This window comes from Pogoniulus pusillus, chromosome 1 (genome assembly GCF_015220805.1).
Source record: "Pogoniulus pusillus isolate bPogPus1 chromosome 1, bPogPus1.pri, whole genome shotgun sequence".
Taxonomy (NCBI): Eukaryota; Metazoa; Chordata; class Aves; order Piciformes; family Lybiidae; genus Pogoniulus; species Pogoniulus pusillus.
Genome location: NC_087264.1, coordinates 30,145,036 through 30,159,152, shown reverse-complemented (window position 1 = coordinate 30,159,152; position 14,117 = coordinate 30,145,036). Strand labels below are relative to the sequence as shown.

General features: G+C 45.2%; 1 protein-coding gene across 10 annotated transcripts in view; it reads left to right on the top strand.

Moving 5' to 3' along the window:
* The window catches only part of RGS6 (regulator of G protein signaling 6), a 298,915-nt gene that overhangs the window by 278,907 nt on the left and 5,891 nt on the right, over positions 1-14,117 (top strand). For 7 of the 10 annotated variants that reach the window (XM_064147178.1, XM_064147170.1, XM_064147241.1 and 4 more), the window contains one exon: positions 4,460-4,876. The exons of the other annotated variants lie outside the window; for them this stretch is intronic. In XM_064147178.1, the coding sequence (XP_064003248.1) occupies positions 4,460-4,540 (81 nt within the window). In that variant the 3' untranslated portion in view covers positions 4,541-4,876. Of the gene's footprint in view, positions 1-4,459; positions 4,877-14,117 lie in introns of those variants that run through there. 10 annotated transcript variants of the gene reach the window in all.

Here is a 14,117-nt window from a genome sequence, read left to right as displayed (position 1 = left end):
GCAGTGACTGGATCAGTGGGGAATTACTCTTGTGTAGCTCAGTATCACTTTGACTTAGTATGCTGTATGGTTTTGTCGTCACTGGTTAGAAGGTGATACTGGAACTGTAGAGATTCATCAAGCAGTTGAGTCCTGTAGAAGTTGCTGTACAGAATACTTAATAGAAAGTTCATAGACCTTGTTATGGTTTTATAACAGCTTTATAATGAAGACATTGGCCTATCTGTATATAGAGTAGATATGTTTGCATTTGTGTGTGTACACATATGCATTTAGAATATACATTAGATACATACACATGACATATTAAATATTTGTACATGCAGATAGAAAAGGGGAAACTGCACAGGTAAGTGTGAGCTGTCATAGACCAATTAAGCCTGGAGGGATTCTTTCAGATGCTGCCATGCTGCTACACAAGCAAACCCAAATGTAACACACAGAGCTTTGTAGTATATCTGCTGGCAGACTTCCTGGGGAATGTATTTATATAGCTAATGCATATGCAGACATTTAAAATATGTTGATACAAAATATATCACTATGCCCATCTGCATATTTACCACTTTCTAAGAGTCTGCCAGAAAGAGGAATAGGCAAGATTTATTCTTTTAAAACAAACTATGCAGAAATATTTACACCGAGTGGTAAATTCTGCTCCCAGGTTTGCCAAACACGTGGAAGGGTAACTCTCACTTTACTAGGCTTGCTGTGTTTGTAGTAACACAGCCAAGGACAGATTTTTTCTCTTGCCTGTGATTTGAAGGGTGACTTGACAAGCTCAGTTTGGGATGATAGAGTTGTAATGTAAGTACCTGTAAAGAAAATCATTGTAGATTGGTTGGCATTTTAGTTCATTTTTGTCTTAGAGGCTAGCATGCCGTAAACATTTGCTTTCATTTTTCTTGATACAGATGCAGAATGTCATTCTCTGATGGCATCATAGCTATGTGGACTAAGAAGGGTCTGCATTTTTTATACTTTGTGTGGTGGCAGTTTGTCACAGCCATCTGATGAGAAAATACTTGCTCTGCTGGCATGTTGTAATGTCCTCTGAGAACAGCATTACCAAAGCAGTAACTCTGGCTGGGGACTAAGTTAAGACAAAGTTAATTCTGCATGCTCTAGTTCTCCAAAATGCACTGCGGTTCCCCGACTGTGCAGAAGTGGAGCCATACCAACAGACTTCATTCCCAGAGCTCTGCTGTGCTTTAATGATTGCTCATTACAGGAACAGGTACTCAATCTGACTCTGCACAGAGGTGCTGAAGTTAAGCACATGCTTAAGGTTTGGCCCGGCTAGAGCCTCGGTACCTGCTGTCTTCAAGAGGGAGCCCTAGGCATGTTTTTGCAAACAGAATGATATGAGGTCCCATTTCCTGTGATGGCTGTAAGAGGAGCATACAAAACAGTCTGGGCTGTAACTTCATTTGCCTTAAGGAGGCATTGCTGAGGTGAAGTAGTGGCTCCCAGACTGGCTGTGCTATAAACTGCCTGTGGACCTTGGCCACCTCCAGTCTGTACCGCTCTGTTTGGCACCTGGAGGGCACAGCCAACCCCTGGGGCAATGTTCATATTTGGCTCTGACATGTGATCCAGCATTTTGGGAAATGATTGAATTGAGGTTCTTGAAGGCTTGGCCTTCTGTGGCAGGATGTGCTTTGGGCCAGGTGCTTCAGGGTGCTGGGCGCTTGGGCAGATGCACTGCCTGCTGGGGCAGCTCTTGCAGCTCTGAGCCAGCCTGGTGGGTGCTGCCCAGCCAGACATGCCCCACAGCCTTTGCAGTCTCCCTGAAACCCTGCCAAAGGTATGGAAACTTGGGGCAAAGTTTTGGGTTTGGATAAACCCATGAATTTTCTGGTAAACTGCATTTGAATGTCAAGATTTGAATAGGAATTTCAATAAAACAATTTGGCAGAAGACTTAGCAAAAAACATCAGGAAGACTGGTACGTGAGGAATAGGTCAAAGATACTTAGTGGGGAATGATGTGGCCTGGTGGCATTTGTTCTTTCTGCATCACCATGGTTATTATTATTCAGGTCACAATAATATTTAAAATGCATTTTAAAATGCAGAACAAACTCTCTCCTAGCTTCAATGGATCTTGTTTCCTGTAGTACTCTCGTAGTTCAGGCCCATTGAGAACCTCACCCAAGTAATTTTTACCTCATTGTTTCATCAGATAAAGCAGTTACTATTGATAAAAGCTGCTGTAACTTTTCAGTTGTGTTAAGCAGTGCAAGGAATGCATCTATCTGATTTTATATATATATATATAGACACATGCATGTACACACACACATATACATGTGTGTATATATATCATAGAGTCATAGAATCAACCAGGTTGGAAGAGACCTCCAAGATCATCCAGTCCAACCTAGCACCCAGCCCTGTCCAGTCAACTAGACCATAGCACCATGTGCCTCATCCAGTCTTTTCTTGAAGACCTCCAGGGATGGTGGAGGTGCCTCCCTGGGCAGCCCATTCCAATGCCAATCACTCTCTCTGTGAAGAACTTCCTCCTAACATCCAGCCTAGACCTACCCCAGCACAACCTGAGACTGTGTCCCCTTGTTCTATTGCTGGTTGCCTGGGAAAAGAGGCCACCCCCCACCTGGCTACAACCTCCCTTCAGGTAGTTGTAGCAGCAATGAGGTCACCCCTGAGCCTCCTCTTCTCCAGGCTGAACACCCCCAGCTCCCTCAGCCTCTCCTCATAGGGTTTGTGTTCCAGGCCCCTCACCAGCTTTGTTGCCCTTCTCTGGACACGCTCCAGCACCTCAACATCTCTCTTGAATTGAGGGGCCCAGAACTGGACACAGTACTCAAGGTGTGGCCTGACCAGTGCTGAGTACAGGGGCAGAATAACCTCCCTTGTCCTACTGGCCACACTGTTCCTGATGCAGGCCAGGATGCCATTGGCTCTCTTGGCCACCTGGGCACACAGCTGGCTCATGTTCAGCTACTATCTATCAGTACCCCCAGGTCCCTTTCCTCCTGGCTGCGTTCCAGCCACTCAGTCCCCAGCCTGTAGTGCTGCTTGGGGTTGCTGTGGCCAGAGTGCAGAACCCTGCTCTTGGCCTTGTTAAATGTCATCCTGTTGGCCTCTGCCCACCCATCCAGCCTGTCCAGGTCCCTCTGCAGGGCTCTCCTACCTTCCAACAGATATGTTTATATATATCTCTTATGTTTATATATAAGAGTGAGTCCAGAGGATTTCCCTAAAGATGATCAGAGGGGTTTCCTTTTCTATGAGGAAAATCTGAGAGAGCTGAGGTTGTTCAGCTTGGAGAAGAGAAGGTTCCAGGGACACCTTGTAGTGGCCTTCATGTAGTTAAAGGTAGCCTCCAGGAAAGATGTGGAGGGAGCGTAGTGATAGGATGAGGAGTAATGGTTTTAAACAGAAAGAAGGTAGATTTAGATTATAAATAAGGAAGGAACTCCGATGGTGGTGAGACACTGGGTGGAACAGGCTGCAGAGAGAAGTTGTGGGTGCCCCATCTTTGGAAGTACTCAAGGCCTGGTTGGATGGGGCTTTGAGTCACCTGATCAACAACAGTGAACTAGGTCATCTGCCAACCTAAACCATTATTCAGTTATACAAATCTATGACACTGTGGTTTGGTTTTGCCTCTCTGCTCTCACATTTGGAGAGCTTGGTTCCACTAACAGTGTAGGTAGCATAGAACCAGAACAGGACTGTGCAGGAGGAGGTTCATGAGTCCCTCCTTGTTCATGATGCTGTTTTTACAGGAGTGCTTTCTATGCCAGAATGAGGACTATTTATAAATAGAATGCCAGAGATGCCCAATTCCTTAGTCTTCACTTGAATGAAAAACAAAAACTGGACTTTCTAGGTTTGCCTTTTCAAGTTGCTTGGATCTCAGTATCTCTTGTCTAAGAAAGGCAGGAATAAAAATAACACTTAAGAAGAACACTTTGGAACTGCAGACATCCTTATAGAATTTTTGTCTGTTACCCATCCCCAGAAAAATCTTTCTGTGTTTCCAAATCACTCTCCTGCACAGGGTGGAAATCTGTACAGTTTGGCTTTGGGAGTGTAGACTTGGAGCAGGTGGAAGTCATCTTACTCATAGGGTTTCTGCTCATCTCAGAGTCATAACCTAGGAGAAAGATTAACGCCAGACCATTTGACATGGAGCCCTGCTAGCCAGTTGGAGCTTCGCCACCCTCAAGGGCATCAGTGAGGAGTAAAAAAGAGCAAGGTTTTATGGATTTATTTTTTTTTCTTTCATACTGCACTTCAGTTCTTACAGGACCTTCTGTCTCATCTGCCTTGTCTTGATACTTTTCACCAGGAGAAGGCAGCTCACAACTAATGAATGCACTGAGTTTTTGTACCAAGACTTTCTAGAAGCCAGGTGTTATCTGGTCTACAGCAGGATTTTGCTGAGAGAATTTTCACTGCAATGATGCTTCACTTTTGATTTCCAGGTCACTTCAAAGTGTCAGCTGATACTTTGTGCAGTGGCCAAGAAGGGGGTTATGCCCACCACTGGCCAGGTGCTCCTGTAGTGAAGAGCACGATTTGCAGTTCATCTCTGGCAGGTGTGCCCTGGGATGGGAGCGTGGAGACAGCTGTCTGACCCCATGCGCCAAACATCCTCAACCTCCTCAAATTGCCTGCTGGAAGTCCACAGCTGTGGTGCCAGTGTGTGCTTTTTTGGTAGCCCATCACCACCACCAGGGTAGCAGGACCAAACATGGACATCAGTCATCTGATGAACACCAAAGAACCATGTCATCATGATGGAGCAGATCACCACAGGCCATGTGTTGTGCAGTGCTGCTGGAGCAGAGGGGTGGCAGATTTCTCCCGTGTTCAGGATTTGAAGAGTCATCAAAAATAAATGGGCAGCACAGTGCTATGGTTCCCTGACATCTTTGTCCCTATGTAAGGCACTTGTGCTGTGAAATCAGAGTTATGACGTTAGACCAGCCATGCCATGCTCTCCGTGGCTGAGCTCAGAGAGGTGCACATCTGACAATCTGTTGTGTCTCTGCATTTGCTACTTTGCCTCTTTTAAAAAATGATGGCACTGAGCATGGTGGCAGGTTTATCTTAATACAGTTTTCCTTTTGAATACAGCAAGGATTGACATTATGAAAGCAGAGTTAGCCTGTCTTCTCTCCCAAGTGAAGATAAATGGCATCATAAAAATCAGACATCATGTATCATATGTGTTATAAATAATACCTGGTGTTGAGGTAATGACTTACTTTTAAGGACACACATACACAGGAATCCATATATCTACATCTCTCTCTTCTGTCATATTTGATCATCTTACTAATTAAAAGAAGCCTGTCACACTATTTTTAGCCATCCAGTCTCAGCTAGCTGTTTAAACCACTGTAGTTTCCCATCTGCTTTAGAAATGATTTAATAATCAGATAGACAGAAGCTTAGTGCTCATAAGCTGAGATGATCCTTCAGGGCCAAGAGTAGGAGGAAAAGATATTTTAATGAGTACATTAAGTGAAGCCATTCCTGCTTTTGTCTTGCTAAGGAAGCCACCAAATCTCTGTTTATCTTGTGCTGGTGGCCATCTACATTTAACAAGGGGGAAACAGGAAGAGATCCCTTTGTTGCATCTCACAGCATCTGGAATATGATCTCTAAAAGCAGCAATGGTTACTCCAGCAACAAAAGGATTAAGCCTTGGGAGGTAAGATAAGCCTGGGCCATGATACTTGAATTCTATCTTTGCTCTATTCCAAGGGAGGAATTTCTCCTTTAAGAAAACTAATGTTCCAGTTTCTGATTCCATATTGAGGTGGTGACCCAGTACTGAGAAGATCTCCGAGTTTCATTCCCAGCTGGCATTCCTTTAAGAAGAGAAGGCACGTGCACATGTGCAGCTTTCAAGAGCATCAGTCCTCAGTCTCTGTGCATTGAAGGGTGAGGGAGTGGCGAGCCCATGACATACCATTTATTCAGAACTTTTACAGCTTGTGTCTGAACCAGCTGGCATGGCACACTGTTAGTTGTTGTGTGCCTGGGCTGAAAAGCCTCTTTACCTAAGGAAGGTAAAGAAACCTTTGTACATCTCTTCCACTACCTGAGGATGAGGAGCTGCACAGTGTAGGAGAAGTGCATTTGCTGGCCAGAGCCCCTTGTGAAACTCAACCCAAGCAATGGGAGGACTTGGCAGTTCCACATGAAACCAACAGCCTCAGCTAGAGAGTGCTACACAGGACTGGGGGAGGCTGAAGACACAAATGCCAGACTTTTGGCTGGATATTGGAATCTGTGGGAAATCCCTTCCATTGTGTTTTCCCTCCCTCATTCCTCAAGCCATAGTGGTCCACCTCAGTGTGCGTGGAGGTGCACTGTTCACAGGCTTGCCCTGGCTACCTGCAGCTGATGCCTGCATGTGATAAGCTGCAGGCTGTACTTTATCCTTCATCTTTACAGTCTGTAGAAACTGTAATACTTGACGGGAAAGGGAGCCCTCCTGTTAAGTCCTAGAGGAAATATGCATATGTAAGTGAGTCTGAAAGACTCAGGAGATTTGAAGTCAGCATTGGAGAAGACATCGGATACAGAGAAAAGATGCGGTGTAAAATGTATCAAGGAGTCTGGTATGAAAAAACAGTGAGCTTTTCCAGGTGATAATTCAACTCAGTGCAGGAGGAGAAAAAGGTGAAGGAAGAGGTGATTGCTTGGGAAGTAGACTATAGAGTAAGCATAGAGAAATTCAAGAATTGAGGGGTTGAACTATATGATCTCCAGAGGTCCCCTTCCAACTCCTACCACTCTGTGTGAGTCTGTGAAGAATGGAAGTTTTCATTAGAAAGGGCTTTCTTTAAAGATTGCTGGCCGTTATGGATGGAGCATTTTGTACGGGACAGCAACTCAATAAAGAGTGAAGATAGTTTCAGTTCCCAAGCGTAGGTGCATGCCTGAATCGACAGGCTGACCCAGCTTCATTAACCATGGGGGACAGCACTGCAGAAGGCAGAAGCTGGAATGCAAGAGCTGCTGCAGTCCTTGTGTTAGCAAGAGCAGAGTGGGTTTGTCCTCTCATCTGATAGCATTGTAAGCAAAGTCCCACATTACATCCTTAATGACTATGGAGCCAATGTCCTGTCTTGGTTTCTCATGAGAAGATGACTTTTCCAGGAACAAGAATGGGTTTGGAGATTTTGTATGTGGTATACTTGCCCTGCTTAGTGGACTCTTTCTGCCTGGAGCCTAAAATACCTTCTCCTTGCAGTGGTGTAAGCTGGAATTTGCATGGCAGTATTTCCTGTCCTCGTTTTTCTGCTGTCTTTTGGATATTTTGTGTTGAACTAACCTAGGCTGTAGGTGCATCCCAGTTCAGTACCCAGTCAAACCCTGAGTCTTGCTTTTAGTTTTGGTTCTGTGTGTATCCATTTTCATATGTAGCTATTGAAAGCCTTAGTGTCTATCCTCCCTGCTTGCTTGTCTCTTCTTAGATGCTGTCAGCAGTTTTCACCTCCAAGTCCATGTTCCAGGTCCTCTCTCCTACTGCTTTTCTGTCTTCCTGATACTTGGCTTCATCCTTTGGCCACAGCTACCGCCTCATGCTGGTTTTTATGTCCTTTTGGTTTGCCTGCTCTTGGATGAGACTCCAAGTCTCACTCTAACTGTCCTGATCCTTGTCTTAATTCATGACTGTGATGTTGCATGGAATATGTTGATGATCTTATCTTTCTCGAGTGAGCTGTGTGTTATTTTGCACAGCTATGCACCACTGTGATATATTACAAATACTAATCATGAACACAGGCATAAGCCTGAAGAAAAAAAATTGCTGCCTGATATCTTCAGGGCTCTCTTTTTTAACTGGTTCCTTGATAATGTCATAGAGCTGTCATATACTTACCAGCTTTCCCACTTTTTTCACTTTCCCAGGTCTGCAAGCTTGCATAAATAGAAAACAGTGTTTAGGGGCATAGGAAGTACTCATGATTTGCAGTATAATAGAAATGAAGGTTTAAGCCATTATGAGTAGAGAATGATCATAGAAAAAGTAGAAAGTATAAAAAGATGATACACTGAGATGCTGGTGAACTGGATGTCAAAACAGACAGCTAGAAAGGAAGGTTGACAGGGATGGATTCTTAGATTTGGCACCAAGAAAAAAAACACTGGGGAAAAGGGTTCTTTTTCTGTTTGGTGGATATCTTGCTTTAAAAAAACCTTATTCCACTACTCCAGTGATTACCAAATACTGGCTTCTACTGGGCTAAAGAACTTGCATTACATAGGTGAAGCAAAGCATCAGAAAATACCTGAAGCAGGAGGGGATCCAGTCAACATTTGGATCCTGTTGTCTAATTGTTCTCTCATCTAAGTGCAGTACCTAGCCAGTGCCAGTACGTAACACTGCAGAGGACTGGGTACCTGGTCTGTTCAGTGCATGACTGCCTGGCTGCTGCTTGCTTGGGTACATCTCATCTGCTCCTGCTGGAGACATCTGTCCCTCCCTGGAATATGTGTGTGCTGCACGCTTCTCAGTTTGGCAAGTGGTGGGTTGAAGGTGCTGCATGTGTGCTGCACAGTCTGCCCTGTGTGCAGGGCTTCCCTGACAGGATGGCTGTTCATTGTTTCTGCTGGATAAGATATTCTTCACTTCCCTTCCTACAAACACTGCTGGGTAGTGCTACTGGTGCAGGACTACACTTTTCAACCCCAAGGTCACTGCCTTCAAGTGGTGGGTGAGTGATCCCTGTGTATGGTTTGTGAAGTGCTTTGGGGCTCAGTGGAACTCAGGATATACTTAGTATTCATTTACTCTCTTTTATTCCAGCCACATACAAACTCTGGAAGATAAAAGTCAGTACCTTCCTGATGAGATAGATCTATCTACTAGCTGCAGATACTGAACCAGGACCAAGGTGTTTCAGGGGGATGCTGAGCTTACACCCTGCTGTGATCTCAGCCAAGCTTCTTCTGCTGCTCTAGAGGGGTTTGATGTTTTGGTGGTATTTCTGTTTTCCTCTTATGGTGCAAGGTATTTACATATCTGGTTCCCAGTCCCACTGAAGGCAGTTAAACGGAGTTCATTATATACAGAGGAAAGAACTGAATCACCCAAGAGCTAGACCAGCAACAGGCAGTAAGGACATTTTCTGAGGTGGCTTGGAAAAGCACTTGACTACACCATTGTACACTGGCTGCAGTGATCCATCTGCATGTCTGTCTTCCCATTTTTTGTCAGAAGGAGGGATACTATCCATAACCCAAGGGTACCTACCTGGCAGGGCAGTTCTGAAGTGCCCTCCTTCAGTGTGGTAAGATTAAGCTGTCCATAGGCTGCTTCACCTGATGCCAAAAATTGGCTAAAATACATCCCTAGAAAAAAGGAGTCCAGACTGCTCCACAGCAGAAGAGGATCTTCCTCCCACTACTGGTGAGATAACAGAGGAGAGCTCCCACTGTTACAAAGCTGTTCTAGGAGTGGGTGAGTACAGGGCTTGTGTTAGCTGCTGGTCTGTGCTGTGTGCAGCAGTGTGCTGGTATTTTGGAAAGCAAAGTGCAGTGCCTCACCTAGGAAATCCTCACAAAATGAAATGGGTATGGGCAACACCAATTTTAATTGGACTGCAGCACTGATCTGTTCCCATAGTGATATAAGCTGGAAGAGAAGAAAGTGCGATATCAGGTGTAGGAACCTAACCCAGGATTTCTTAGCTTCACTGGTTAGCAGTAGTCCTGAGAAGCTGGGGTAACTTGCCAGTCAAGCCCTAGCCCACTCTGCAGCAGTCTAGGGGCAACTTGTGAGAATGGGTGCAGGTGCTCCCCTGCTTACCCCATACAGACACTTCTAAGCTCCTGTTTTCAGACTGTGCCATTGTGCAATCGGTGGCATTGTCCACCACATTCTATCTGCTAATTTCTGTAAGCTAAGTTCTTAGTTCATATACCTGTGTTTATTTTCTGTTGAACCAAGTTGTTTTCCTTCATCATGGATGTTTTTAGCTCTGTTCCACATTTAACATAGCTAATTTATATGACCTTATCTCATGTTTGCAATGTATTTTTTTCATGGACAAAGCTAATAAAAAGAATGACACCACAGTAAGATTTCCCCAAGATCTGCAGTGCAATATAACATTGAAAGCCAAACAGTGCTGGCAGGGACAGAGCCCTGGCCATCTCTTTCTTCTTACGTACATTTGGTGGCAGAACATTGTCTGCCCACCACCAAAGGTCTTGTAGTACCTTAGGTAAAATATGATTAATCTGAGCAGTGCCTGTCACCATGTCAAAAACCTCAGATTCAAGATGATGGACATAGGGTTTCACTCATCTCCAACAGAGATGCAGATGCACCCCAGTCCTCTACTGGGAGTCTTAGAGAGGGATGGGGCAGTGCCGCTTCCCAGAAAATGGCTTCTGTCCCAGGAAGGTGATGCTTCTGGCTGCAGAAGTGTGAACAAAAGGCTGGGAAAAGGACAACTCTTGAGCACAGAAGAGCAGTAGAAAGCAAGAGTGGAGTCAGCTATAGCAGGGAAGCTGTAGTAAGCTGTTGGGTAGAAACATGGAGGTGAACAGTCCACATGAAAGCACTTGGGTCTGTATTGACATGGCAGAAAGAGGAGCCTGCGCTGCCATACCAGAAGCTCCCCAGATGCTTCCTTTCGTGCCTGCTGCACCCATTGAGCTTCCTGTGGGATAAGTCCTGTCTGGGTGTCCAGGTAGGTGGTTGATGGCATGCATGAGAGTGCTGGCTCATGCATGCTGGTGGTGGTGAGCTTCTGCATGCCAGATACATGAACTGCACTTTGTGCTGGGCAAAGCATGTTAACATTGTGTGAAAGCACAGGTGCTGGATAGAACTAAACTTTCTACTTAGAGTTATTTTCAAGATCTAGTTCACAGCCTTCTCTCTCAACTGTGCAGAGTGCTGAGTTTGGTAGATAAAAGCAAAACCTCCTACAGGAGGCTTGAAAGGAAGGCTGTCTCCTTTTTCTATCAAACCTCAGATACTATTTTTCTTCTCTCTTATTTACCCTTTTGCCTGTGTTAAATTGCTGAATCCTTTTTAATTAGAGTAATTGCTAATTGCAATTTGCACTTTAGTTTTGTAGCCACTTAGCAAGGGCTCCATCATCAAGGATGCTAAGCATGACCTGTAGATTAGTCTTGACTTTACTGGACATCACTGAGAGAGTCCTGATGGTCCATAAGTGCCAGCGTGGTCCTCTGCCTACCATCTAGCCCAGCAGTATTATAGGCCACATACTTCAAAGTCAGATTTTGGGGGACAGTTTCATAAGATTTATTAAGAATGCCATGGTGTTTTCCTTCAGTTACTCCAAATTCATGCTTTTCACTGCCTCTAAAAACTGAGGCTCCTGTCATGCCAGCATCCAGGGGTAAAAAAAATCATTCACTTAGCTGCACAGAGAGTGCCAGCTGTCACTTTTACCAAGATGCAGCAAAGCTGCACGTGATCCTTGCTTGAAAGCTGTGTTGCAGCTCAGCTGCTTGCAGGACATGAGAGAAAAGGAAGCCTTCCTGCAACCAACGAGACACACAACATATGCCCTACTGCTTGTGCTCTGCTTTTTGAGCAGCAACAGTCTGAGGTTTTAATTGTCATAACCCTAATTAGTAGTGACAAATATTTTGCAATTGGAGGATTAGGGATTTCTTTGCAAGCTTTAGACCCCATGTAAAAAGTTTACTCCTTATATCCACTCCAATCTTGCCTTAAGTCATTCAGCATATGCATAAGACAGAGTAAAAGAAGCGCTGCAACGTGCTGAGCTTGAAACCATTTGCTTCCCAAATCCCCTGCCAGCACAGCTTAGATGAAATTTCCTCTGGAAATAAGGCAGAGGCTGTTGACATATTCTTTCAGTGGAGAGAAGAGAGGTAGAGATGTGGGAGAAGCCACTGGTTTCATGCTAAACAAAAAGATGTGAAAGGAAAGATAATTGCTTTAGTTGAACCTTTGTAAAGAAACTGGGTGTTCCTAGTGTCAAACATTCACACTGTAATGATCCAAAAATTCCTCTCTCTGACATTTTCCTGGGGGAATCCTGTCTGAATGTCAGATGAGCCCTATCCTCTTGGGCCTGAACTTTCTGGGCATGTATTGCACCCAACTGTGAACTGGTTAAGCCACCTCCAGCTCTCAGAGCAGCCTTTCTCTTGACTGTCTCAGACACTCATGCTGCACAAGCCTCAGGGAAGGGTCACAGGATTGCAAAAAATACAGGAGTGCATCTCACCTTGGCTTTCCCAAGGTGGACACAGGCCACCCGTGCCTGCTCAGCCAGATGCCTCTTTTCTGGACACAAGAAAGCAGTGATGCTAAGGCATTCTGATGCCATCATAGAATCATAGGATTGTCTAGGTTGGAAAAGGCTTTTAAGATCAAGACCAACTGTTAGTGGCATAGCACTGCCAAGTCTCTCACTAAACCATGTTACTAAGCACTTCATCTATAAATCTCTTAATTACCTCCAGGGGTGGTCATGGACAACCTTTTGGTGATCAGGGCAGGTGGGTTTGTATCGACAGGCTGAGGGTCCTGTGGAGACTGCTGGCTGGCTGAGGGGTGAGCTGCTGCACCATCCTGAAGGAGCTGTCACTTGTGCTTCGCTCTGGGTTTCATCATTTGGCCACCACAAGCTTTTTGTGTCTCCTGATAGACTTTGTGCCTGAGAAGCCCCGGAGGGAAAAGCCTGAAAGAGGGATCCTATGGGCTAGACTCTGAGCTGGTGTAAGCTGGTAGCAGTTCTGTGAAAACAGCTGGCTCATATGGATTTACCTTGGCAAGCAGATCCCATCCAGCATTTCTACCTCTGACACTGTTTGCTCTCTTCTTCACTTTAATATAAGGAAACATCTACCAGTTTTCAAAAAAATATCTTTTTTTCCTGATACTCTTTATTTTAATGAGGATGTCTGAGAGAACCCCAAAGCAGATGCCTGCATCCCACCCACCTCCAGCCCACAGATACTCATATCACTCAGACCCATACCATGAGGCTGCCACCTCTCTCTGCACTGGATTGAAGCAAAATCTTCTGCACGATGGTGCCTGTCACTGAGGGCTACTCCTGTCCAAAGCTGAACATTGCACTTACACCCCAGCACTCTTGCTTGTAGCCAAAAAAAGCACAGCATTAATCCCACAGTGTGATTCTGGAGATCCTTTCACCATCTGTGTAATCACAGAGGTGGACACAACAACTGAGCAGACATCATTGCTGCTTGCTTCTTGCTGTCTTAAAAGAGAGCTTCTCCCACCCATCTGTTTGCATGTCCCTGTGCCTGAGGCTGGTTGGCACCTCACATTTCCCTGACTCAGTCATCCTCCTGGACAGCTAGGCTTCACTCTGGGAACTCATCCTAGTCTGCAAGTGGGAATTCTGATACCAAGCCAATTATCAGACTTGGGGTCCTGAACTAACACCTTTCCTACAAGACAGGGGAGCTGCAGATGGAACCCACTGCCTTTGCCAGCAGCTAGAGGCAATCACCACTGAGAAACCCATGAGAGAGGTTTTAGACTGTGCAGACCATAGCCATCAGCTCCATTTCTGGCCTGCCACCTTTGCCAGGACAGCCTTTCCACCAGCTCTCCCCTTAGCCCGCTTTGCACACAAGCATGTTGAAGTCAGGGCTGGATGTGCAGCAGTGTTAGCTTCTCACCCTCGCTGCACCCTGTTCCTGGCGTACCCCCAAGCTGCCTGCCTGTGAGAAGATAACGAGGAACTGCCTGTCACAGATTAGCTGGAGTCTGACTGAGCAGTCATTATACAAACCAAAGGCTTACTTGTTGGGTTTTTTACTTCTAAGGAAATAGCCAAATGTAGGTGGAAACTAACAATTTCTTATTTCTAAAACCAGACATGTTGTTATTCTAGAAACCCACACCCACAGCTTCTTATTCTTCCCATAAATGGGATCCTTAGCACTCTTTCTGTGGTATCCCTTAGTAGCAGGAAAATGATGGTTGTGGTTGCAGCCCCCAAAGCACTGTCATGTTGCCATGCAGAAGGCTTGCACATCTTCCGGGGGTAGCACTGGGCTGAGCAACCCAGAAATGTAGTTAAATAGTGTAGTAATAATTGTTATTATTATCAAATAGTGAAGGGAAGC